This window comes from Cygnus olor, chromosome 6, assembly GCF_009769625.2.
Source record: "Cygnus olor isolate bCygOlo1 chromosome 6, bCygOlo1.pri.v2, whole genome shotgun sequence".
In the NCBI taxonomy this organism is placed as follows: Eukaryota; Metazoa; Chordata; class Aves; order Anseriformes; family Anatidae; genus Cygnus; species Cygnus olor.
The window spans coordinates 16,236,714-16,259,982 of NC_049174.1; the positions used below are offsets into that span (position 1 = coordinate 16,236,714).

General features: G+C 41.6%; 1 protein-coding gene across 1 annotated transcript in view; it reads left to right on the plus strand.

The window, feature by feature from the left end:
• The window catches only part of LOC121072380 (titin-like), a 246,198-nt gene that overhangs the window by 56,853 nt on the left and 166,076 nt on the right, over nt 1-23,269 (plus strand). Inside the window, exons 48-90 of the mRNA XM_040561912.1 lie at nt 3-281; nt 663-941; nt 1,037-1,315; nt 1,439-1,726; nt 1,854-2,132; nt 2,233-2,514; nt 2,626-2,904; nt 3,015-3,293; nt 3,428-3,706; nt 3,824-4,111; nt 4,214-4,492; nt 4,630-4,911; nt 5,037-5,315; nt 5,452-5,730; nt 5,834-6,112; nt 6,263-6,550; nt 6,787-7,065; nt 7,276-7,557; nt 8,164-8,442; nt 8,552-8,833; nt 9,359-9,637; nt 9,762-10,049; nt 10,256-10,534; nt 10,636-10,914; nt 11,019-11,297; nt 11,420-11,707; nt 11,849-12,136; nt 13,047-13,328; nt 14,101-14,379; nt 14,498-14,779; nt 14,925-15,203; nt 15,336-15,623; nt 15,833-16,111; nt 16,211-16,489; nt 16,566-16,844; nt 16,995-17,282; nt 17,453-17,740; nt 20,452-20,733; nt 20,990-21,268; nt 21,378-21,659; nt 21,782-22,060; nt 22,536-22,823; nt 22,966-23,244. Coding sequence (XP_040417846.1) covers nt 3-281; nt 663-941; nt 1,037-1,315; nt 1,439-1,726; nt 1,854-2,132; nt 2,233-2,514; nt 2,626-2,904; nt 3,015-3,293; nt 3,428-3,706; nt 3,824-4,111; nt 4,214-4,492; nt 4,630-4,911; nt 5,037-5,315; nt 5,452-5,730; nt 5,834-6,112; nt 6,263-6,550; nt 6,787-7,065; nt 7,276-7,557; nt 8,164-8,442; nt 8,552-8,833; nt 9,359-9,637; nt 9,762-10,049; nt 10,256-10,534; nt 10,636-10,914; nt 11,019-11,297; nt 11,420-11,707; nt 11,849-12,136; nt 13,047-13,328; nt 14,101-14,379; nt 14,498-14,779; nt 14,925-15,203; nt 15,336-15,623; nt 15,833-16,111; nt 16,211-16,489; nt 16,566-16,844; nt 16,995-17,282; nt 17,453-17,740; nt 20,452-20,733; nt 20,990-21,268; nt 21,378-21,659; nt 21,782-22,060; nt 22,536-22,823; nt 22,966-23,244 — 12,111 coding nt within the window. The remainder of the gene's footprint in view (nt 1-2; nt 282-662; nt 942-1,036; nt 1,316-1,438; nt 1,727-1,853; nt 2,133-2,232; nt 2,515-2,625; nt 2,905-3,014; nt 3,294-3,427; nt 3,707-3,823; nt 4,112-4,213; nt 4,493-4,629; nt 4,912-5,036; nt 5,316-5,451; nt 5,731-5,833; nt 6,113-6,262; nt 6,551-6,786; nt 7,066-7,275; nt 7,558-8,163; nt 8,443-8,551; nt 8,834-9,358; nt 9,638-9,761; nt 10,050-10,255; nt 10,535-10,635; nt 10,915-11,018; nt 11,298-11,419; nt 11,708-11,848; nt 12,137-13,046; nt 13,329-14,100; nt 14,380-14,497; nt 14,780-14,924; nt 15,204-15,335; nt 15,624-15,832; nt 16,112-16,210; nt 16,490-16,565; nt 16,845-16,994; nt 17,283-17,452; nt 17,741-20,451; nt 20,734-20,989; nt 21,269-21,377; nt 21,660-21,781; nt 22,061-22,535; nt 22,824-22,965; nt 23,245-23,269) is intronic.

Below are 23,269 nucleotides of genomic sequence, written 5' to 3' on the forward strand. Positions count from 1 at the left end.
AGAGCCTCCATCTTTCATCCGAACACTCGAACCAGCAGAGGTAGTGAAGGGAACAAACGCCGTTCTTCAGTGTGAGGTTGCTGGCACTGGACCATTTGAGATTAGTTGGTACAAAGACAAGAAACAGATTCGCAGTAGTAAAAAATACAGGCTGACCTCTCAGAAAGCTGTTATTTCCCTGGAGGTGTCATCATTTAATAGTGCGGATGTTGGTGAATATGAGTGTGTGATAGCTAACGAAGTTGGAAAGTGCATTTGCAGTGCAACATACATCTTGAAAGGTCAGTGGGAGAGAGAACACTCCACTTACTGCAGGGAACCTCTTATTTCTTATAATGTATTTTCTCTGAATTTCTGCGTAGCTAGGGTGGTTGGGGATGGAGGGTATCTTCTTCTCTTAAAAAAATTGTATATATCTTAACTCTTACCTGGCATTAAACCCATTAATTTGAAGAACATTGGGCTTAAAGGAGTATTACTCTTATGCTTAAAAGCATTACTCTTTAAGCTGGATAATGCAGCTCTTCCCTTTTCCTGCTCTTTAGCTGAATTGTGCCATGTACTGTGTACATTGTCTCATAAAACTATCTTTGAGCATTAGATTTCATGAAAAGGTGTCATAGCAGATGCATATTTCTTTATGTCTTTTTTCTTTGAACTAGAACCACCATCTTTCGTTAAAAAAATCGAAAATGTGACAGCTCTGGCTGGAGACAATATTACGTTACAAGCTGTGGTGAAAGGGTCAGAACCTATTTCTGTGATGTGGATGAAAGGCAAAGACATTATTCAAGATGATAACAAAGTGAGAGTGACATTTGAACATGGGCTAGCAACACTGCAAATTACTGGTGTCCAGCTGAGCTCTGGTGGTAAATACACCTGTGTAGCTGAGAACGATGCAGGAAGTCAGTCTTGCTTTGGTGAACTAGCAGTTAAAGGTCAGTGGAGGAGTGCTGCGACTTCTGCATTGTCTCCCACCTAAGAAGAGCAATTTACTTTTGTTCTTAACACTGATTGTTTAATTCTGTTGTAGAACCTGCCAAAATCATTGAAAAATCTGAAGTGATTCAGGTGACAGCAGGGGATCCAGCCATTTTGGAGTACACTGTCACAGGCACTCCAGAGTTGAAAACCAAATGGTTCAAAGATGGAAGGCTACTACCTGCCAGCAAAAAATACAGGATCAGCTTTAAAAATAACATTGCCCAGCTCAAGTTTTATGCCACTGAAATGCAGGACAGTGGAGAGTACACCTTTGAGATATCAAATGATGTGGGGACCAGCTCTTTTACTACCAGCTTTACGGTGCTAGGTCAGTACTGACCCTTGGCAAAGAGGCCTGTTATTCTGCTCTGAGCCCAGCAGAGCCAGAAGCAGAACTGTATTCTCTTTTGCTCATGTGTTGGTTTATTTAATTTTTTTTCATACCCAACAGATCGCACTCTCCCTCCCTTCTTTACCAAACCACTGAAGAATATTGACAGCATCATTAACACCTCATGCCATCTAGACTGCAAAATTTCTGGCTCTCTTCCAATGACCGTCTCTTGGTTTAAGCAGGACACTGAAATCACTTCAAGTGCCAAGTACACAATACACTTTGCAGAAGGCTCTGCATCTTTGGAAATAAAACACCTAGATGCAAGTGATGCTGGAGTTTACATTTGCAGAGCCACAAACTCTGCTGGTAGCAAGGACAGCAGTAGTACTTTGTTTATAAAAGGTTTGGCAATGTTTCAAAATTCTTGCTTTTTTTTTATTTATTATTTTCTTGTGATAATACTTTTCTTCCCCACAGTGCAAGCTGTGTGTCTTATTCTTGGCAATTGTTTCCTTTCAATGCAATCTAGAACCACCCAGCTTCATTGTAGAACCGGAGTCTCAAGATGTGCTGCCAGCATCAACTGTACGTTTCAAGGGCACATTTAAAGGCACAACACCACTGACAGTGAAATGGTTTAAAGGTGATACTGAGCTGGTGACAGGAGGAGCCTGCTATATTATGACAGAGGCACTAGCAAGTTACTTGGAGCTTTACGCAGTCAAACCAAATGACTCGGGAAAATATATCTGCAAAGTCTCCAATGTAGCTGGTTCAGTAACATGCAGTGCAAACTTGTTTGTAAAAGGTTTGCATTCTTACTCTCTTTTTAACTTTCAGCTACTGGATTGACCCAGTGGCACTTTTTGCTGCCTTGTTGATACTGAAAGCTTTTCTTAAATCCACAGAACCTGCTGCCTTCAAGGAGAAGCTAGAGCCAACTCACCTGGTCAAGAAAGGTGGATATGCTGAGCTGACCTGTAAAGTCACTGGCACTCCTGAGATTAAAATCACGTGGTTCAAGGATGACAGGAAACTGAAAGAGAGTGACAAACACAGGATGTCTTTTACAAAATCTTTGGCAATACTTCATCTTTCAGAAGTTGAGACTGAAGACAGTGGCGAATATATTTGTGAGGCCAAAAATGATGCTGGGAAAGATATTTGCAGTAGTGTTGTTACGATCAAAGGTGTGTGTGACATCCAACCACTCAACCAGTTTTTCTCTTTAAACTCAGTGCAACTTTCCAGGCTTCCAAAGTGTGATTAATGCAAACTACACTCTCTCTTTTGCACTGTAGAGTCACCTTATTTTAGCAAGGAGTTTCAATCCATGGAAGTCTTGAAGGATTCTGATGTGGTTTTGGAGTGTGAGGTGCTTGGCACACCTCCCTTTGAAGTGTTTTGGGTGAAGGATGATAAGCCTGTGCGGAGCAGTAAGAAGCACAGAATAAGCACTGAGAAATCTTTGATTAGCCTCCATGTCTTCAGGTTTGATGCTTCTGATGTTGGAGAGTATCAGTGTAGAGTAACAAATGATGTTGGAAGCTGCCTCTGCAGTTCGGAGGTCACACTGAAAGGTTAGTGCAAGGTGGAGAATGCCACTAGCATGATCTTATGCTGGTGTGGGTTTCATGCCACATGGTCATGTACCAAACCTGTACTTACTTAGCCACTTTCTTCCTGCTAGAACCCCCACAGTTTTTGAAGAGGATAGAAAACATTAGCTCCCTTCGAGGGGGCACAGTCGTGTTTCAGGCTGCTGTTAAAGGCTCTTTGCCCATCACTGTATCCTGGCTGAAAGACAATGATGAAGTGATTGAAGACAATAATATCAAAATGACCTTTGTGAACAACATTGCCACTCTTCTGGTGAGGTCTATTGAACTGAAACATGATGGAAAATATTTCTGTCAAGCTAAAAATGAGGCAGGAATTCAGAGGTGCTCTGCTCTGCTGACTGTCAAAGGTTGGTCCTACACTGAGTGCTGGCAGTGATCTCAGACAGTTCTCTTGGTTTTTTTTTGGTTGGTTGGTTGGTTTGGTTTGGTTTGGTTTTACAGATGCCCCTAACTCTCTTCTCTGTATCTCTGTTTAAAACAGAGCCTGCTACAATCACGGACAAGGCTGTGTCCATAGATGTGACTGAGGGAGACCCAGCAACCTTGCAATGTAAATTTTCGGGAACAAAAGACATTACAGCCAAATGGTTCAAAGATGGCAAGGAACTGACTTTAGGCCCAAAATATAAGATCAGTGTTACAGATACCGTCTCAGTCCTAAAGGTGCTCCATGCAGAAAAGAAAGATAGTGGGGAGTACGTATTTGAGGTTCACAATGATGTTGGGAGCAGTAGATGTTCTGCCAGCATCAATGTCCTAGGTGTGTATGAGCTGTCTTTTAGTATTTGTTTTTACTTACAATCTCTTCTCCTGACTTTGCGTCTACTACAATCATGGTTGAATTCCATATTTTGTCTTTTTACTCTGTCTTGGATAGATCTCATTATACCACCTAAGTTCACCAAAAAGCTCAAGAAAATGGACAGCATTAAGGGGTCTTTTGTTCACCTGGAATGCATAGTGGCTGGTTCACATCCTATAAGTATCCAGTGGTACAAGGATGGCCAAGAAATAACAACAAGTGAAAAGCACAAATACTCTTTCCATGATAACACCGCCTTTCTGGAAATCAATAAACTGGAAGGCACAGACAGTGGCTCTTACACCTGTGAAGCAACAAATAAGGCAGGAAGCAACCAATGCAGTGGGTTCTTAACAGTCAAAGGTTTGAAATTCTTCTTCTTCTCTTGTGTTAGGTTGCTTATTCATAATTTGGGAATTCACCTATCCTTGAGTAATCCTCTTTCTTCTTTTTAACATGTTATAGAACCACCATATTTTGTGGAAAAGCCCCAGTCCCAAGAGGTTGTGCCCCATGCTAGGGTTCAGTTCAAAGCAATGGTGAAAGGCTCTACTCCTCTGCAGATAAAGTGGTTTAAAGACAGCCAAGAGCTCCTTTCTGGAGCCAATCGCTCTGTTTGGAAGGATGACACATCTAGTGTGCTGGAGCTCTTCTCAGCAAGGATGTCTGACTCCGGGAACTACACTTGTCAGATAAGCAATGATGTGGGGACTGCCACTTGCAAAGCAGCTCTGTTTGTAAAAGGTGTGAAGCCCAGTGTTCTTCTCATTGTCGTGTTTCTGATTTTTCTGTGAAATCTGGGGGGAGGAGGTAGGAAATGCTTCTATTTCCACAAACTACCATGAATATTATAAAGCCTCACCTTTTCTTCTATCTTCTAGAGCCTCCAAGGTTTGTTCAGATGCCTACTCCTGTAGTAGCTTTGCGTGAAGGACAGTCCACCACTTTTGAGTGCCAGATAGTAGGCACACCAGAGATCCATGTCACGTGGTACCTTGATGGGAATGAAGTGACTGATGGAGCTAAGTATGGCATCTCTTTCATAGATGGTCTAGCCACTTTGAAAGTCACTCAAGCCAGAGTATCGGATAGTGGTATTTATGTCTGTGAAGCCCACAATGATGCAGGTAGTGAGAGCTGCAGCATCGAGTTGAAAGTAAAAGGTTGGTCTTGAACATTTGTCACCACCCAGCTATGCCATGTAGTTGGGGTGATGGAATAAAGGAGACCTCTTCTTCCTAATAACCATCAAGGTTACTATCTACTTTTCCCTTATTCTTCTTTGTAGAGCCTCCAACATTTGTTCGGGAGTTGAGACCTACCGAGGTAGTAAAGGGATTGGAGGCCACACTCGAGTGTGAGGTGACTGGTACTCCTCCATTTGAGGTGAAGTGGCTGAAGAACAATAAGGAGATGTTCAGCAGCAAGAAATATGCCATCTCCACCAAAGAATCAATATTTACCCTTAATGTGACCAACTGTGATGTCTCAGATGTTGGTGAATATCAATGCATTATATCAAATGAAGGTGGGAGTTGTTCTTGTAGTACAAGGCTCAGCTTGAAAGGTCAGTCACTAAGAAATGTACCCCAAACATTGTATCCCCCAGATGAAATGTAGTGACTAGGATGACCTTATATGATCTCTTTTCCCTCTTCCCTTTCCATGACTTCTCTTCTAAACAAAAAAACCTCACACCACAGAACCACCATCTTTTGTCAAGAAGCTGGAGAATGTCACTAGCATTTTGAAAGGCACCGCGTTCTTCCAGTGCATTGTAGCAGGTGCTCAACCCTTATCTGTGTCATGGATAAAAGATGAGAAAATACTGGAAGATGATGATTACCACCATATTACCTTTGAGAACAATGTGGCTACACTGAAACTTACCAATGTTGACCTCAGCCACAGAGGGAGATACACCTGCCAGGCAAAGAACGAGTCTGGAGTGGAGAAGTGCTTTGCTTTGCTTTTTGTGCAAGGTGTGTAGAAGTTGTGCCCCTTCAAGCTCATCCTGGATGAGTGCTTTGGAAGTCAGTCACCTCTCTGTAGCTAACAACCATTTTTATACACTTTGTACCCCAGAGCCTGCACGGATCACAGAAAAGGCTAAATCACTTAAAGTAACTGAAAGAGACCCCGTAACTTTGGAGTGTACTGTGGAGGGGACACCAGAACTCCGAATAAGATGGTACAAAGACGGCAAACAGCTTCTGCCCAGTAGATACTACACAATGAGCTTTGAAAACAATGTGGCCAGTTTCAGGATTGAACCTGTATCAAAGGAGGATAGTGGTACATACAGTTTTAAGGTTGAAAATGACTTTGGAAGTAGCACCTGCGAAGCTGTCCTGACTGTGTTAGGTTTGTATTTGGCAAATTCATGAATCCAGCAGGGAGGGATTAAAAACAAACTAACAAACAAAACAAAGAAACAACTAAAAATAAGAAAAGTTTCTGAAAGATAAGCAATAAGGTAACCGTTATGTTTTTGCCATGTTTTGTGTTGGGCAGATCAATCAATTCCACCCACATTTATCAAAAGGCTAACCAAAAAGGATACTGTTCTGGGATCTTCTATCAGAATGGAGTGCAAAGTCTCTGGATCACTTCCCATTACTGCAAAATGGTTTAAGGATGGAAAGGAGATAACTGACAGTGCAAAATATAGAAGCCTGTGCCATGAGAACACCATGTCACTCGAGATTGCTAATCTAGAGCTGTCAGACAGTGCAAATTACACATGCAATATCTCTAACATTGCCGGAAATGACTCTTGCAGTGCTGTCCTGACAGTGAAAGGTTTGAAACTCTTTGCTACTTCTTACTGGAGATGAATGCTGGGAGAATATATTGTATCTTGTGCTAACATAACACTCTTATACTTCTTAATACTAATGCTGAAAACTTGGTCTCCCTTTTCTTACTGTGGATCTTTAACTTCTTATGCATTCAGTGCCTCTGCTTGCCTCACTAACTTTCTTCATTCTTAGACATTCCTGATTTAACTGAATATTTCTTTTTCTTAAAAACTGCAGAGCCTCCAAGCTTCTTACTAAAACCTGAAAGCCAGCAAGCCATCCCAGATTCCACGGTGGAGTTTAAGGCCACACTAAAAGGAACGCTGCCATTTACAGTAAAGTGGTTCAAAGAGGACTTAGAACTTGTATCTGGTCCAACTTGTTTCATTGGGATTGAAGGGTCAACTGTGTTCTTAACCCTCTATTCAGTGGATGCTTCTAGGAGTGGGCACTACACTTGCCATGTTTCAAATGATGTTGGCAGTGACTCTTGCACTACAATGTTGATGGTAACAGGTGTGCACACTTTCTAGTTGTTTTGCAGTCTTTTCATCTATTTGTTTTCTTTCCTTTCTAACAAGCCCACCTTAGTGATCTCTGATACCCTGTCAAGTGAATTCTCTGCCCTGTGTTTGCAACCAACTCTTGTTTGTTTTGCTCTTTTCCCTCCTCTTTCCTTTCCAGTATTAATTCAGACCTTCTGACACCACTTTTCTGGTTTTTTAGAACCACCCAAGTTTGCTAAGAAGCTAGAGACAGCAAGAGTAGTCAAGCAGGGCGATTCAGCCCGACTTGAGTGCAAAGTAAGTGGTTCTCCAGAAATGAAAATAGTGTGGTTCAGAAATGACCATGAAATTATTGCCAGTGAAAAATTCCGGACCTCGTTCATCGACTCTGTGGCTGTGCTTGAAATGAATCATCTCAGTACTGATGAGAGTGGTGACTATATCTGTGAAGCTCACAACCCTGCTGGCAAGGCCAGTTGCAGCACCAAAGTCACAGTGAAAGGTCAGCTGTTCTCTTGTTCTCCAGTTACATCTTTTTCTTTTTTTTTTTTTGTGCGTGTGTGGTTTTCTTCCTTGGAAATCCATAGGAACATGAAATTAATTCCTTATTTAAGGGAATGTCTTTTTCTTCACATTCTGTTTGTTTTTTGATGACCCCTTACCTCCTCTGCCATGGTCTGTACAAGGCAGTTGTTGTTGTTAATACAAACATGTCCTAGGCTAGGTGTTCCCCAGCTCTATGATTGCAGGGTCCAAGACAGGTAGATCTGATATACCATGAAGCCAAAATAAGAAGTAAAATAACAGACCCAAACTGATCAGTGTCAGATTTACACCCTGCATTTGAGACTACTGACAGCTAAATGGGACCTATATCCTGTCTATCAAGGGTCACCCTTCTGTTTACCTTTTATACAGAGGAGCTCAGAGCTCTGAATGCTCGCCTGCCTGTTAGATCATTTCATGATGTGCGCAGAAAATGAGGAAAATCATGTCCCGTTCAGTTAGTTTTCCCAGCAATCTTGTTGTGGAAAAGCTGATATCAGTAAACTGTTGGTCAAATACCTTCAGTCTCTTTTCTAAAAATGCTCCTTTCTTCCCTTGGTAGAACCTCCTGTCTTTAGCAGGAAGCCCTCTCCGGTAGACATGCTCCGAGGAACTGAGGTTAGTCTGGAATGTGAGATTTCAGGAACACCACCATTTGACGTTACCTGGTACAAAGACAGGAGACAAATCCGCAGTAGTAAGAAGTATAAGGTTACAGCCAAAAACTACCAAACAAGCATTCACATTCTTAACGTTGAAGCTGCAGATGTTGGTGAATATCAGTGCAAAGCTCAGAACGACGTAGGAAGTGACACTTGTTTTTGCACTGTTAAGCTGAAAGGTAAGGTATTGGCACATATGCCTTCTTTAGTGCTCCCAGTGGCACTGTATTGCTCTTCTTTTACATGGATACCATAAGTATTTACTACAACTGCATGTTTCTTATCCAGAACCACCAAAATTTCTGACAAAAATAAACAGCGTGACTGTTGTGGTTGGCGAATCAGTAGAGTTACAAGCAAGAGTGGAAGGCACACAGCCAATTTTTGTACAGTGGCTTAAAGACAAGGAGGAAGTTATTAGAGAAAGTGAAAACACAAAGATCACATTTATGGAAAATACTGCAACTTTACAACTTGTACACACAGAGACAAGCAGTGCTGGAAAATATATCTGTCAGATCAGAAATGATGCTGGAAGTCGCGAGTGCATGGCTACCTTAACTATTCTAGGTTGGTAAAAAGCATAAATTCATAAAAAGATATATATATATATTTTAAGTTAGTAACTTGTTAATTTAATATCAGCTGCATGCTTTGCTTATAGCCCTGACTTCAAATAGTCAAAACAGAGAATCGTTGTGTCTCCATTAAATCTTATTTGGGTTTCTTTTTTTCCAGTTGTGTAGGGATAGTAGTGAAAAAAAAAATACAGGCCTTTACATTATGATGGAATTCAGTTGACTGTATTCACAGTCACATCTTCTGCTCATGCCTGCTTGGAAGAGGACAGATAGGTGTATTTCACTCCTAGGAGTTCCAAAATATTTTTACTTTATTTTGGAGAGCATCTGAAATCTCCAGATTAGGGTGGAATAAAGGGTGGAAAAAGCAGACCTGAAAAAATTCCCAAACCCAATGAACTGAGATATCCTTAGTATCAAATGTATAAGCCCCATCTTATAATGCAATAATACTTATAGCTAGTACTAATCAAATCCAGTTTTCACCATACATGTTACTTGTCTCTCCTTCCAGAGCCTGCAGTCATTGTAGAGAAGGCAGAACCAATGAGGGTTACTATAGGAGATGCCTGTACTTTGGAGTGCAAAGTGGCAGGCACACCAGAGCTTTCTACTGGGTGGTTTAAAGACGGCAAAGAGCTGACCAGCAGCCAAAAATACAGAATTACTTTCCTCAACAAAGTATCTACGCTTAAAATTATGGATGCAGAGAAGGAAGATGGTGGATTGTACACTTTTGCAGTGCAGAACGACGTGGGCAAAAGCAGTTGCACAGCATCAGTTGATGTTTTAGGTTGGTTGGGTAGTTTGTCTTCATCTTTTATCAAAACTTTCTTTTGGCCATGTTCTCTTTTCTTCCTTCCATTCATTTACTCCTTTTCTCTCTAACAATGGATGTATTATATTTTCTTATGCAGATCGAATCATTCCTCCTTCTTTCACAAGAAAACTAAAGGAAACACCTGGTGTCCTGGGTTCCTCAGCACTGCTGGAATGCAAAGTGTCGGGTTCACCTCCTATTTCTATTGCCTGGTTCCAGAATGGACTTAAGTTAGTTAGTGGGGAAAAACATCATATCACCTTTTCGGATAACCTATGTATTTTAGAAGTGAATTCACTGAGCAACTCAGATACTGGAACTTATACCTGCAAAGCTACCAACATAGCTGGTTCAGATGAATGCAGTGCTGTATTGACTGTACAAGGTCAGTATATGATGGTCAGCAACCTCTCTGAGCTACTCTTTTCTCTTTTCCTCTTGAAATTTCCTGTGGCCTTTTGTAAGTATACTGAGGAAAATGTATTGACTAGAAAGTAAAGGCTTTGTTCTTTATCTTTGGTAGGTGTGTGGAAATGCCAGGGATACGCTGTATTAGTCTGTCTTATCTCTCCTTTTCTCTTGTGTGTTTAGAACCACCTTCTTTTGAGAGAACACCTGAACCTTTGGATGTTTTGCCAGGCACAAGCATAACTTTTAAAGGTGTTATCAGAGGAACCCCTCCTTTTAAGGTGAACTGGTTTAGAGGGGCCAATGAGCTTGTGCCAGGGGACAAATGTAATATCTACTTGGAGGACTCCATTGTGGAGCTTGAGTTATTTGATGTAACCCCTCTCCAAAGTGGAGAGTACACTTGTCTAGTGACTAATGAAGCTGGCAGGGCAAATTGTACGACACACCTTACAGTAAAAGGTTTGTAAAAATTGCATCTCTATATTTACCCTAAAATGTTGTTTCCTTCCCTCCATTTGTACTGCTGTGCTCAACATTTGTGACTTCTTACCCTTCATTAGAGCCAGCTGTCTTTGTGAAGAAACTGAGTGATCAGTATGTGGAACCTGGCAAGTCCATCATCCTGGAGGGCACTTACACAGGCAGCTTGCCCATTTCTGTGACATGGAAGAAGAATGGCCACACACTCGCTCAGTCTCAGAAGTGTAGCATCACCACCACAGAGAAATCCTGCATCCTGGAGATCCTTGACAGCACCAAAGAGGATGCAGGAGAATACACCTGCCATGTTGAAAATGAGGCAGGAAGAGATGTTTGTGAGGCTGTAGTCTCTACCCTAGGTGTGTGCTCCCTTTGCTTCTTTTTTTTCTTGCCTGTTCTTTTGAGTGTATGCTTTCCAAGGCCTGGCACTATGATGAGCCTTTCTAATTTCTTCTTTTTTTAGAACCTCCATATTTTGTTACACACTTGGAACCTCTTGAGGTGTCAGTTGGGGATTATACAACATTGCAATGCCATGTTGCTGGAACACCAGAAATTACTGTGTCTTGGTACAAAGGTGATACAAAACTCAGGTCTACTCCTGAGTACAAAGTGTTCTTTAAAGACAACGTTGCTACACTCATTTTCAACAAAGTGGTTAGCAATGACAGCGGCGAGTATATCTGCAAGGCAGAAAACAGTGTAGGAACTGCATCTACAAAGGCTCTCTTAACAGTTCAAGGTGATGATTTATATTTACTTGTTGCAAATTCTTCTTTACAGTACTTTTTCTCTTGAAAAAATATATTAAAAAAAAAAAAAAGCTTCCTGGTGCATATTTATCTTTTACTTGCTTTCTTCCAGAGCGCAAACGACCACCTTCCTTCGCAAGAAAATTAAAGGACATTGAACACCCAGCTGGCTTACCCCTAAAATTTATGTGTCGACTCAATGGCTCAGAGCCCATTACTGTGACTTGGCATAAAGATGGTGTGCTGCTAAGCGATGACCACAATGTGCACACATCCTTTGTAGATAATGTAGCAGTGCTACAACTGGCACGAACTGAGATGAATCACACTGGACAGTACACCTGCACAGCCACCAATGCTGTGGGCACTGCCACCTCAAGTGCTAGGCTCACAGTGGCAGGTGTGTTGGCTTGCAGAACTTTTGCCCAGATCATAGGCACCCCCATCCCTTTTTATGTGTGCAATGGTATTTGTATGTTGGATTAACTAACTTTTTTTTTTTATGAGGTATGAGTATTATTTTGTTTTCTTATGTTTCTAGAACCCAAGCAGGCACCTATCTTTGATGCCAAACCAGAATCTATTGATGTGCCTTTGGGAGAAAGTGCTGACCTTGAATGCCATGTTACTGGAGCCCAGCCAATACACATCACCTGGTCCAAGGATGGTCGGGAGATACGAACTGGAGGAAATTACAATATTACATTTGTAGCTAACACAGCTCACCTTCGAGTGCTCAGAGTGGGTAAAGGAGACTCTGGCCAATATACTTGCCAAGCTAGTAATGAAGCTGGGAAAGACTTTTGCTCAGCCCAACTCAGTGTCAAAGGTATTGAGATTAAGTCACCTTCATTTGTTGTTTTTCTTTCGCTTGGATATAAAAGGTCTCTTTGTTACTGAGCTTCATCTTCCACCCATTCCAGCTTGGACATATATGGAAAGTAGCTTTTCAAAAAGCAGACATACCATGAGGTAACTCTCTGCTTCTATAATACTGCATGGCAGTAGAAGCCTTGTGTACCTGCAAAATCTCCAAGGGGACAGGTCTTCTTGCTAAGCTGTTTGTTGGTATGGATAAATGCACACAACACTTTCCTGCTTTTTACTTTATCATTAGAGCTTAAACTACGATCGCAGGGGTATTCATACATATCATTACTATATGGAACAAGAGTAATAGGGTAAATACAATTACTTTGCATTTGTAGACCAGTATTGGTGTCTCTTTCAACTTTTCTGAATGTTTCAGTTGGAGTAATGAATTGCTGATTTAATCTAGGCTCTAAATCGTTTAAGTTCTTCAAGTAGAAATACACTTTAAAGATGTGCAAGCAAGTGAAACTGTACATACCATGTTTCTGCTGCTCCTGGGGTAAGATCTTGGGGGTGATGGGATTGTTGATGCTTTCATGCTGGCTTGGGGACATTTTTGCCCCCCAAAGGAAACTGCAAAAAAAGTCTCTTGGGTACAGCAATCATCCTGCACGTGTCTTTTACAGCTCCAGCTGTCTCAAGCAGCAGGCTCCAGAGTTGATAGAACCTAGTTGTAGTTGGTTTTGCTGTCTTCTCCTTGCATCGTTTCTTGAGAGGAAGCTCTTGTTGGAGATACAGCCAGCTGCTGTAGCAAACTCACCTTGTTGCACCCCAATATTCTTGCGCTCTCTATGACTCTTGCTCAGCACTGTAGATTTCACATGGCAAACGTGTTGTCACTCTCTACATGCTTATTTGTTCTGCAGAACCTCCTAAGTTCATCAAGAAGCCTGAAGCTTTGCGATTTGTGAAGCACAGAGACACAGTTCGACTTGAATGTAAAATCAGTGGCACACCAGAGATCAGGACCGTGTGGTACAAGAACGATCAGGCACTCCAAGCAAGCAACAGGCTCCACATGTCTTTTGTAGACTCCATAGCGGTGCTAACTATCTTGGATGCCAGCACTGAGGATGGCGGCGATTACATATGTGAAGCCCAAAATTCTGCCGGCACTGCCAGCTGTAGCGCTTCAGTAGCAGTGAAAGGTTAGCAGCATGGCTCCGCACACAACTAGAATCCCCGGCTCCTGGTCCTGCTCTCAGGGGCACAACCACCCCCCCCCCCCCCCCCCCCCCCCCAAACAAGAAGCTGCTGCTATGGCAGTCAGTGGCTGCCAGGGCAGTTTCTTTCCAGCTGCTCTCAGATTAATATGCTGATGCGTTGTAGACATCAGAGAGACTAGGCAGGAAATGGTAGTGGGTGTTGAGCGCTGTGCAGCCACTCCTTTGCCTTCCTGTTTAAGCCAATTGCAAGCCGAATAAGGCAAGGTTGTTGGGTCACATGGGATGTGTGAACTAGATGAAGCACCAGCCGTGGTGAGAGAGATGGACACACTTTGCAGACATCCCTCTGCCTGTTTTTTATGTACAGTGATTCTATCAGGAGTGAAATTTAAGAAGCAAGAGAGGGCTGTTGTACTGAGCCTCACTGGTGGTAGCTTTCATGATTGGAAAGAGGTGGGGAAAACTGGAATATGGTCCTGAAGAAAGGGGGGAGGGGCCCTAAGTACTAACTCCAAACAGGTGCAGAAGTGTCATATTTTCTGCCCTTGGGAGTGCTTGGGATGGCTTTCTGGGAGATGCCGGAGGCTCAGCATTTTTTAGAGATGAGACCACATAAGATGAGGATGCTAAATATAGGTTTACAAGAAGAAGTGTAGGCCCCCTTCCTGAGTATATTGTGTCTTGCTACTATCCAGAAACCTACTCAGGGAAGCAGTCTCAAATGTTATGATGTGATTCTTTTTTTTTTTTATAGAACCACCTGTTTTTAGCAAGGTGCCGAGTCCTGTGGACACACTTAAAGGCTCGGATGTTATTCTCCAGTGTGAGATAGCAGGGACTCCACCCTTTGAGGTGGCTTGGTTCAAGGACCGGAGGCAGGTCCGGAGCAGCAAGAAGTTCAAGGTGACAGCAAAGCACTCCATTGCCAGTCTTCACATCCTCAATCTGGAATCTCAGGATACTGGAGAATATCAGTGCAAAGCAATGAATGAGGTGGGAAGTGACACTTGCACCTGCCCAGTAAAATTCAAAGGTTTGTATGGTAGAAGACCAACAGCACCAGCACCTTCTTTTCTTGATCTTCTGGCTGTACCTCTTCCAAGCAGGCACGCGTGATTAACCTTCCTCTGCCTCCTTGTTTTTGCCATCAGAGCCCCCACGCTTTGCCAGGAAGCTGAGTGACACTGCAATCTTCGTTGGAGAGCCAACAGCTCTACAGGCAGTGGTGGAAGGATCCCCACCAATTTCTGTTGTCTGGCTGAAGGACAAGGGTGAAGTTATTAGGGAGAGTGAAAATGTCCAAATGTGGTTTATGGACAACATTGCAACTCTTGAGATTGCCAGTGCAGAGGGAACTGATGTTGGAAAGTACATCTGCCAGATCAAAAATGATGCTGGCATGCGGGAGTGCTCTGCTTTTTTACAAGTCCTAGGTGGGTATAGCCTGTTCCACAAGTATTCTATCTTGCGGCTCTCACAGTTGTCTCTGCCACCCCTTGTTTGCTGCTTGTATCCTGTGCTCACTGGTTTGCAGGTGGATTTCCTGGTGACACACTGTCCCCTCCCTTCCTATTTCAGAACCAGCAGTAATCTTAGAGAAGACTGAGCCGATCACAGTGATGGCTGGCAACCCTTTTACCTTGGAGTGCAAAGTAGGAGGAACACCTGAACTTATCGCCAAGTGGTACAAAGATGGCAGAGAACTAAGGAGTGATCGCAAATACCAAATTACCTTTTTCAATAATATCTCCACTCTGAAAGTCTTTTCTGCAGAGAGGGGAGACAGGGGCTTATATACTTTTGAGGTGCACAATGAGGTGGGGGACAGCAGCTGCACTTCTTCAGTTGATGTTTCAGGTCAGCTCTATATCTTGTCTTTAAAAACAGTGTTGTTTTTTGTTTGTTTGTTTGTTTTCTTGTTTGTTTTTGTTTTCCTTTGCACTGAAAAAAAAAAAAATTCTTATTCTTCTTCTGCCTTGTCTTACTTAGATCGCCTTGTTCCTCCTTCATTCTCAAGAAAATTAAAGGAAACAAATGGGGTGATGGGATCTTCAGTGCTGCTGGAATGCAAAGTGTCCGGCACATCCCCCATATCAGTGGCGTGGTTTCAGGATGGGAATGAGATTGTTAGTGGAGAAAAATATGAAATCTCATTCTTGGATAACATTTGTGCTTTGAAGCTCAATGCCCTGGATGTCACAGATACCGGGCCATATACCTGTGTGGCAGCAAATGTGGCTGGATCTGATGAATGTAGTGCCTTCTTGACTGTACAAGGTCAGTGGAAGGATATTACAGCCCCTTCTGCAGAACACTTCTTCCCTCTTTCTTTCTTACCTCTGATTTCCCATGGCTTCTTTTTCATAGTTTCTTTTTCTGTTTTCTCCCTTGTTATTTCTATTTCTAACCTGCTTCAGTTTTCATCCCAAACAGGAAATCTCCTATTAACATTTTTCTCCCTCTTCACTTCTTTGTGTGACACTTAGAACCACCTTCTTTTGTGAAGACACCTGATCCCCAGGAAGTTTTGCCCGGATCAAGTGTGACATTCACCAGCTACATCAAGGGCAGCACTCCCTTCAAAGTCACCTGGTTCCGAGGCATCAGGGAGCTGGTGCTGGACAGCACCTGTTCCATTTCTCTGGATGAGTCTGTGGCACAGCTGCAGCTGCACAACGTGGAGCCGGGCCACAGTGGAGATTATGCCTGCGTGGTCACAAATGATGCTGGCAGCGTCTCATGCACAACTCAACTCTTTGTGAAAGGTGTGTGTGTGCGTGCATGTGTAGGTATCTCTCTCTTCATGCTCTGCCTGCAGCCCTGCCACATTGTCCCTCTCACTATTGACCTGTGCCTCCACACAGAGCCTGCAGTCTTCATGAAGAAATTAAGTGATTTCAGTGTGGAGCAGGGGAAGTCCATTGTTCTGGAAAGTACCTACGTGGGCACTCCTCCCATTTCTGTCACCTGGAAAAGAAATGGAATGCCTATTGCTCAGTCTCCACGCTGCAGTGTTACAACTACTGACAAATCTGGCATTCTCGAAATCTTCAACAGCACCAAGAGTGATGAAGGCGAATACACCTGTGAGGTGGCAAATGAGGCCGGTGGGGATGTTTGCCACAGCCTTGTATTCATCTTAGGTATGCATCACCCCTTATGCCCAAGGGGACCCCAGTGATGCTCTGTCTCTGCTCACTATGCTCTTTCCTCCCCTAGAACCACCCTATTTTGTCACGCACCTGGATCGTGTGGAGGTGAAGGTTGGCGAGCCTTTGATTTTAAAATGCCAGATTGGTGGTGCACCAGAAATCAAGGTGTCTTGGTACAAAGAAGACACCAAGCTCAGATCAACGCAGGCTTACAAAATGCACTTCAAGAATAACGTGGCAACACTGGCGTTCTCTACTGTGGAGGACAGTGATGTTGGAGAATATACCTGCAAAGCAGAAAATAGTGTTGGCTTTGCTACCTCCACAGCTTTGCTTGTCATTAAAGGTGATGGTCCTGGGGCCACTCTTTCCTGGGGTAGTTTGTAGGAACTCTTTGTTGTCTATAGAAAGGGGTTCTTATTAAGTTCAGTGTTAACTAATTCTAGGTTGACAAGGTAGCTTCCTACTTATGGTGATGATTATTATTATTTTGCAGAACGTCAACTTCCCCCTACATTTGCCAGAAAACTGAAAGATATTCAAGAGACCGTTGGTGCCCCAGTGACTTTTGATTGTCGCATAAATGGCTCAGAGCCCATCCAGGTCTCCTGGTACAAGGATGGGGTTCTTTTAAGCGACAGTGATAACATGCAGACAACCTTCTTAAATAATGTTGCAGCTCTTCAGATCTTGCAAACTAGCATGGCTTACTGTGGCCAATATACTTGCTCAGCGCAAAATGCTCTGGGGACTGCATCTTCCAGCGCCAAGCTTCTCCTCACAGGTCTGTAGCTCACACCTAAAGATATTTTGTACCTATTTGCGCTCTTATTCTTTTACTCTTTCTCCCATTCTACCCACTGCATGGTGGTAAGGGAGTGCGGGCATGGCATGGTCAGGTGTGTGTTGAAGGGGAGCTTAGTGGTGAGCTCTGCCATGCTTTCCTCTTTGCAGAACATCTACAACCTCCCTTCTTTGATGTCAAGCCAGTATCTACTGATGTGGCACTAGGGGAAAGTGCAACCTTTAAGTGCCATGTGACTGGCTCTGTACCTATGAGAATTACATGGACCAGAGACAACAGAGAAATCCGCCCAGGTGGCAACTACAAGATGACACTGGTGGAAAACATGGCCAGCTTGACGGTCCTAAAAGTGGGTAAAGGAGATGCTGGACTCTACACATGTACTGCTAGCAACAGCGTTGGAAAGGATGCATGCGCAGCTCAGCTGGCTGTACAAGGTATTGCTGGGATCTTTACTGTTCATCAGGCATTTCTTTGCAAGGCAGACACCCACAAAAAACCCTGAATAGTGCAGACACGTGAGACTAACAATCTTTACAAGATGTCATGTTGAGATCTTTCATTTCATTTAAATGTTATTTTAAAACCTAAATGCTTATCCATCTTTCTTCTGGTCTGGTACAGTGAGTCTTATCAAGGGAATTCTGTCACTGAGATATTAACTCTGACTTAGTACCCTGTTGTGCTTTTATTAACAACTGTTGGCCAGCAAAATCTGTCTGCCTTAAACTCTTTCTCTAGTAGTGTCATTTGCTAAGTTGTCCAGAAGAGGGAAAGGTAGCTGAAAGAAGCAAGTTCACTTATGAGGCTTAAATGTATTTTTAACGGGTGTGCAGTTCCTGAAAATATTTGAAAACTCCTGTTGTTGAATAGGAAAAATTGAAGGATCTGAGGGCAGACTTGGTGACAAATATCTGCTCTGCCAACACTTTACTTCTCTACATAGTGTGTGGATCTTACGATTTTCAAAGATCTAAATTTATAACTGGATCAAACTGTCCTGGTACAAGTGACACTTGTACCTTACTGTAATTTCCTTGATGTAGGTGGGAACCTTGAATTTATAAATAGATGTTCCGGATACTTTATTCCTACTGATTTTATTAAAGGGCAAATGTAAAATACACTACTTAAATGATGCATAAGTTTAAATGTCCCTGTTGTTTCAGGGCATTCTTCTTTTCTCTCTCTCTCTCTTTTTTTTTTTTTTTTTTTTTTCCTCTGTATAAGTTTGGAGGGGAAATCAAACACGTTACAAGAATAAATATAATGGCTTTTACTCTCTGAGACAAATAACACAAGAAACTGAACTACCACTAGCAAGATTTTTTAATAGGTGCATGTCAAATGTATTATGTCTGGAGTATATTCTATCCATAGGGATTTTTCTTGGTGGGGGTGGGAGGAGTGTGGAAAACTGCACTACCTGTGGACTCAATGGCAAATAGGGATGCTGTTATTACACAGTTTGGCTTAAAAAAAAAAAAAAAAAAAAAAAAAATTGAAATACTGTAGCAAGAAATCTAAGCTCTTTTAAAGATTTCAAGTTTGTTTCCACAAGAATCATAATTCTGTTTATTATTAATGATAACAGTACTAATAGGTTAATTTGACTGGAATTACTCTACATAAAATGATCCTAACTGACCTTATTCATTTTCTTACTCTTCAACTCTTTACTCTTCAACTCTTTATTCATAAAATTGTAAATTATTCTTTTATTACTTTTTCCAGGATTATTTTTCCTTTAATTCTTTAGATTTTGTACAGATTTCCCAATGATGTAAAATTAATTTTGCTCATTGCTTGTCAGCCTATTCCTACAAAACTTGGAAGTGCAAGCTCATATGCGCATTGATTTGCATGGTTTTAATTTGAGAAGATGCTGTCTTATCTCTATGACGTACAGTCTTTTGTTTGTAGAATCAAGATCTTATGTCCAATTGACTTTCAACACCTCCCTACCACCCCCCCTTTTTTTTTTTAAATCTAGTGTTCCCAATCTGTAGTTTTAACACCTGCCTTAGGTTCTAGAAACTACCTAACATTCTAAGTATATACTTTACTAACATATACTCACATTTTTGGAAAGGAATGGAATTACTGTGTGACTAGTCAGCAACTGTTAGTATGCAGATAGGTAATCAACTGTTTATCAAATGAAATCTGAAAACAAAGTAATGAGATTCCAAGAGTTCTTGTGTTAACAAGACAATTTCTATTTTTAGAAATTCTAAGGAAGTTTTGTTACTAACAACATAGGACGTTCTGCAAATGTCCCACAGATTGAAGTGACCCACAGTAAAATAGATATCCTTCCTACATGTTACAGATACACAAAAAGGCAATTCATCCTGTTCTGTAGAGAGATTTGTTAGTTGTTCCCACATTACCACCTCTTGGTTTTACTACTTTTATCTTTGATTCATGAGCATTCAGTCTTGTGATTCTGAATCGTCTCCATGGTACTTTTGATGTAAAGTGTCAAACCTCCCTTTCTTTCTCTCCTTACAGAGTAAAATGTAACCATCTGGTTTACTTTCCAGTCATATGACCTTTAAAACCAATTTCACTAATACCAACCATCTCATAATTCTTCCCAGCATGACTGTTTTGAACTTCTCTTATTTGCTACCTAAGATCCTTGACTTTTAGTCCTTATATGCACCTTTATGTTTGGCTTTGCAATAAATGTGCAAAGGGTTATAACTCAAATACACTTATTGACTGTATCAATTCTTAATGACATATTAAGTTATAAAGCAGTTGCTATAATGCTCAGCCTAAATTCTCTGAACAATAGTACTTAGATGAACAGTTTGGATTCTTGAATTTCCATCAGGCATTTTTATTACCAATGTACTACAAGAGGATATTACTTAAAGAAAACCACACGTGTCAGCTGAACATAGAGAAGTAGAATGAGAAAACAAAATAAGGAGAAACTATCTAAAATGCAAATAGAGAACTTGTTTGCTGCCTAATCTACATTTTGGACAAACTTCAAATCATCTAAAAAAAAATGGCAATTACAAAATAAGAATGATTGCATAAGTCCCCAAAGTTTATATTTTCTGTTAGATATTTGCCTGTTTATTCAAAGAATCTGTGCAGTTAAAAACATCATCTTCCATTTTTGGCTTTCCAGAACCACCAAGGTTTATTAAGAAACTAGACTCCTCAAGACTTGTGAAAGAGCATGACTCCACTAGGTACGAATGCAAAGTAGGGGGATCTCCAGAAATCAAAGTCATCTGGTACAAAGGTGAAACTGAGATCCACCCCTGTGAAAAATACCGAATGTCATTTGTGGATTCAGTGGCAATCATTGAAATGCACAACCTCAGAGTTGAAGACAGCGGTGACTACAGTTGTGAAGCTCAGAATCCAGCTGGTAGTGCTAGTACCAGTACCTCACTGAAAGTAAAAGGTCAGAATCCCAGCTCTTCCCTTGCCTTTCTATCTGTATGTGTACTCTTGTGTGGAAAAGCTGTTAAATCCCACTTTCTTTAATCAGACAGATCAAAGCCTGTCTGAAAAGATGGCAAGTCTCTTGCCTGCTTGTTATATCATGGGAGATCTCTCATAGTGTTCCTTTGCTGCTCACTATCAGTTTGGCTACTTGCATACTCTCTTCTTTAATATCATCAGCTCAAATAACACAAACTTTAACTCCTTTGTTTCAGCACCCCCTATTTTTATCAAGAGGCCCCATCCAGTCCAGACCTTGAAAGGGTCTGATATTCGTCTAGAATGTGAGCTTCAGGGCACTCCTCCATTCCAGATTTCATGGTATAAAGACAAACGAGAAATTCGGAGCAGCAAGAAGTACAAGATCATGTCTGAGAACTACCTTGCTAGCATTCACATTCTCAGTGTGGATACTGCAGATGTTGGTGAATATCACTGTAAAGCTGTAAATGATGTGGGAAGTGACTCCTGTATTGGCTCTGTAACACTGAGAGGTTTGTATAAGGACTGTCACCTTCTTGGAATTTCATTTTTCCTGTTATTTTCCTCCTACTTTTCCCCTCCTGGAGTGTTTTTTACTGTTAAATATCTTCTCTTAAATAGCACCACCAACCTTTGTGAAGAAGCTGAGTGATCTCACTGTTGTAGCTGGGGAGTCGATCGAACTGCAGGCTGCAGTTGAAGGATCACAGCCCATTTCTGTTCTGTGGTTAAAAGACAAAGGGGAGATCATTAGAGAAAGTGAAAATCTTTGGATTTCCTATTCAGAAAATGTTGCAACTATGCGGATTGGAAACACAGAACCAGCCAATGCTGGGAAATATGTTTGTCAGATAAAAAATGATGCTGGAGTTCAGGAGTGCTTTGCCACACTTACAGTGCTTGGTGGGTAGCATGGTATAAAAAACATAATATGTTTTACAATGCTTAAAAATTTTAATTTTTATGGTGCTAATTACTATTGCATTGTTGTTTTTAAAAATGCTGTGACTTGCGTCTCATTGCAGAACCTGCAATCATTGTAGAGAAACCAGGCCCCGTGAAAGTTACAGCTGGAGACTCTTGTACTCTGGAATGCACAGTAGACGGCACACCAGAGCTTACTGCTAGATGGTTTAAGGATGGGAATGAATTGTCTACTGACCATAAATATAAAATCAGCTTCTTCAACAAAGTATCTGGGCTTAAGATCCTCAATACAGATCTAGAAGATAGTGGAGAATATACTTTTGAGGTGAAAAACAGTGTTGGTAAAAGCAGCTGCACAGCTTCAGTGCACGTTTCAGGTTAGTCGACTACTCCTTTTGAGTCACATCTGATCCAAAGTTCTTTTATAATGCCTTTAGATAGCATACTGTTTCCCATGACTGGCAGTCTGGGGGACTCACTGCTTGTATAATCTTTGAATGCTTGGCACTCCACTGTGACAAGCATCAGGAACAGATGCCTACCTAGCATCGGAGGGGCAGGAGTTATAGCGAAGTTTGATTTCTTCAGCTTTAATCCATTTGTCTTTTCCAGACAACTGGTGCAATATTGTTTCATATGAAAAAGAACTGCAAAAAGAAAGGGTATTCCTTAAGTTGATTCCTTAACCATCAACTATTTATTTTTCAGTGTTTTAGACATGCAGGAGCAGATTGCTAATGCAGATACATCAAAATAAACTGGTTTTATTATGCACTGAAAACCCTCTGTATTTTAAGCTCCTGTACTGTAAGTTTTTTTGTTGTTGTTTGTTTTATGTTTAAACAAATGCAGATCGTATTATACCTCCTTCTTTCACAAGAAAACTGAAAGAAACGTATGGTCAGCTGGGTTCTTCTGCTGTACTGGAGTGCAAAGTTTATGGGTCACCACCTATTCTTGTTTCCTGGTTTCATGATGGACAGGAGATTACCAGTGGAGACAAGTATCAGGCTACCCTTACAGACAACACCTGTTCTCTGAAAGTGAATGTACTTCAGGAATCTGATATGGGAACTTATCTGTGCACAGCTACTAATGTAGCTGGATCAGATGAATGCAGCGCATTTTTGAGTGTTAGAGGTCAGTATCAATAAGAAGCCAGAGCTGGATGACTCAAATTTGTTTTCAAAAAGACTTAATTCTTGGTTTTGTTATATATTTCTGATTATGCTCTTCATCGGAAGCTGAATGTACTTCTTCTCTGTTTTATTTATATGCTTAGAACCACCATCTTTCATGAAGAAACCTGAACCGCTGAATGTTTTCTCTGGGACAAACATAACATTTACGAGTATCATAAAAGGCTCCCCTCCATTGGAAGTTAAATGGTTTAGAGGTAGTGTTGAGCTAGTACCAGGGCACAAATGCAATATAACCTTGCAAGACTCACTTGCAGAGCTGGAGCTGTTTGATGTACATCCACTTCAGAGTGGAGACTACACCTGCCAAGTCTCTAATGAGGCAGGGAAGATTTCTTGCACAACACATCTTTTTGTCAAAGGTTTGTCCAGGCTACTGTTTCTTAT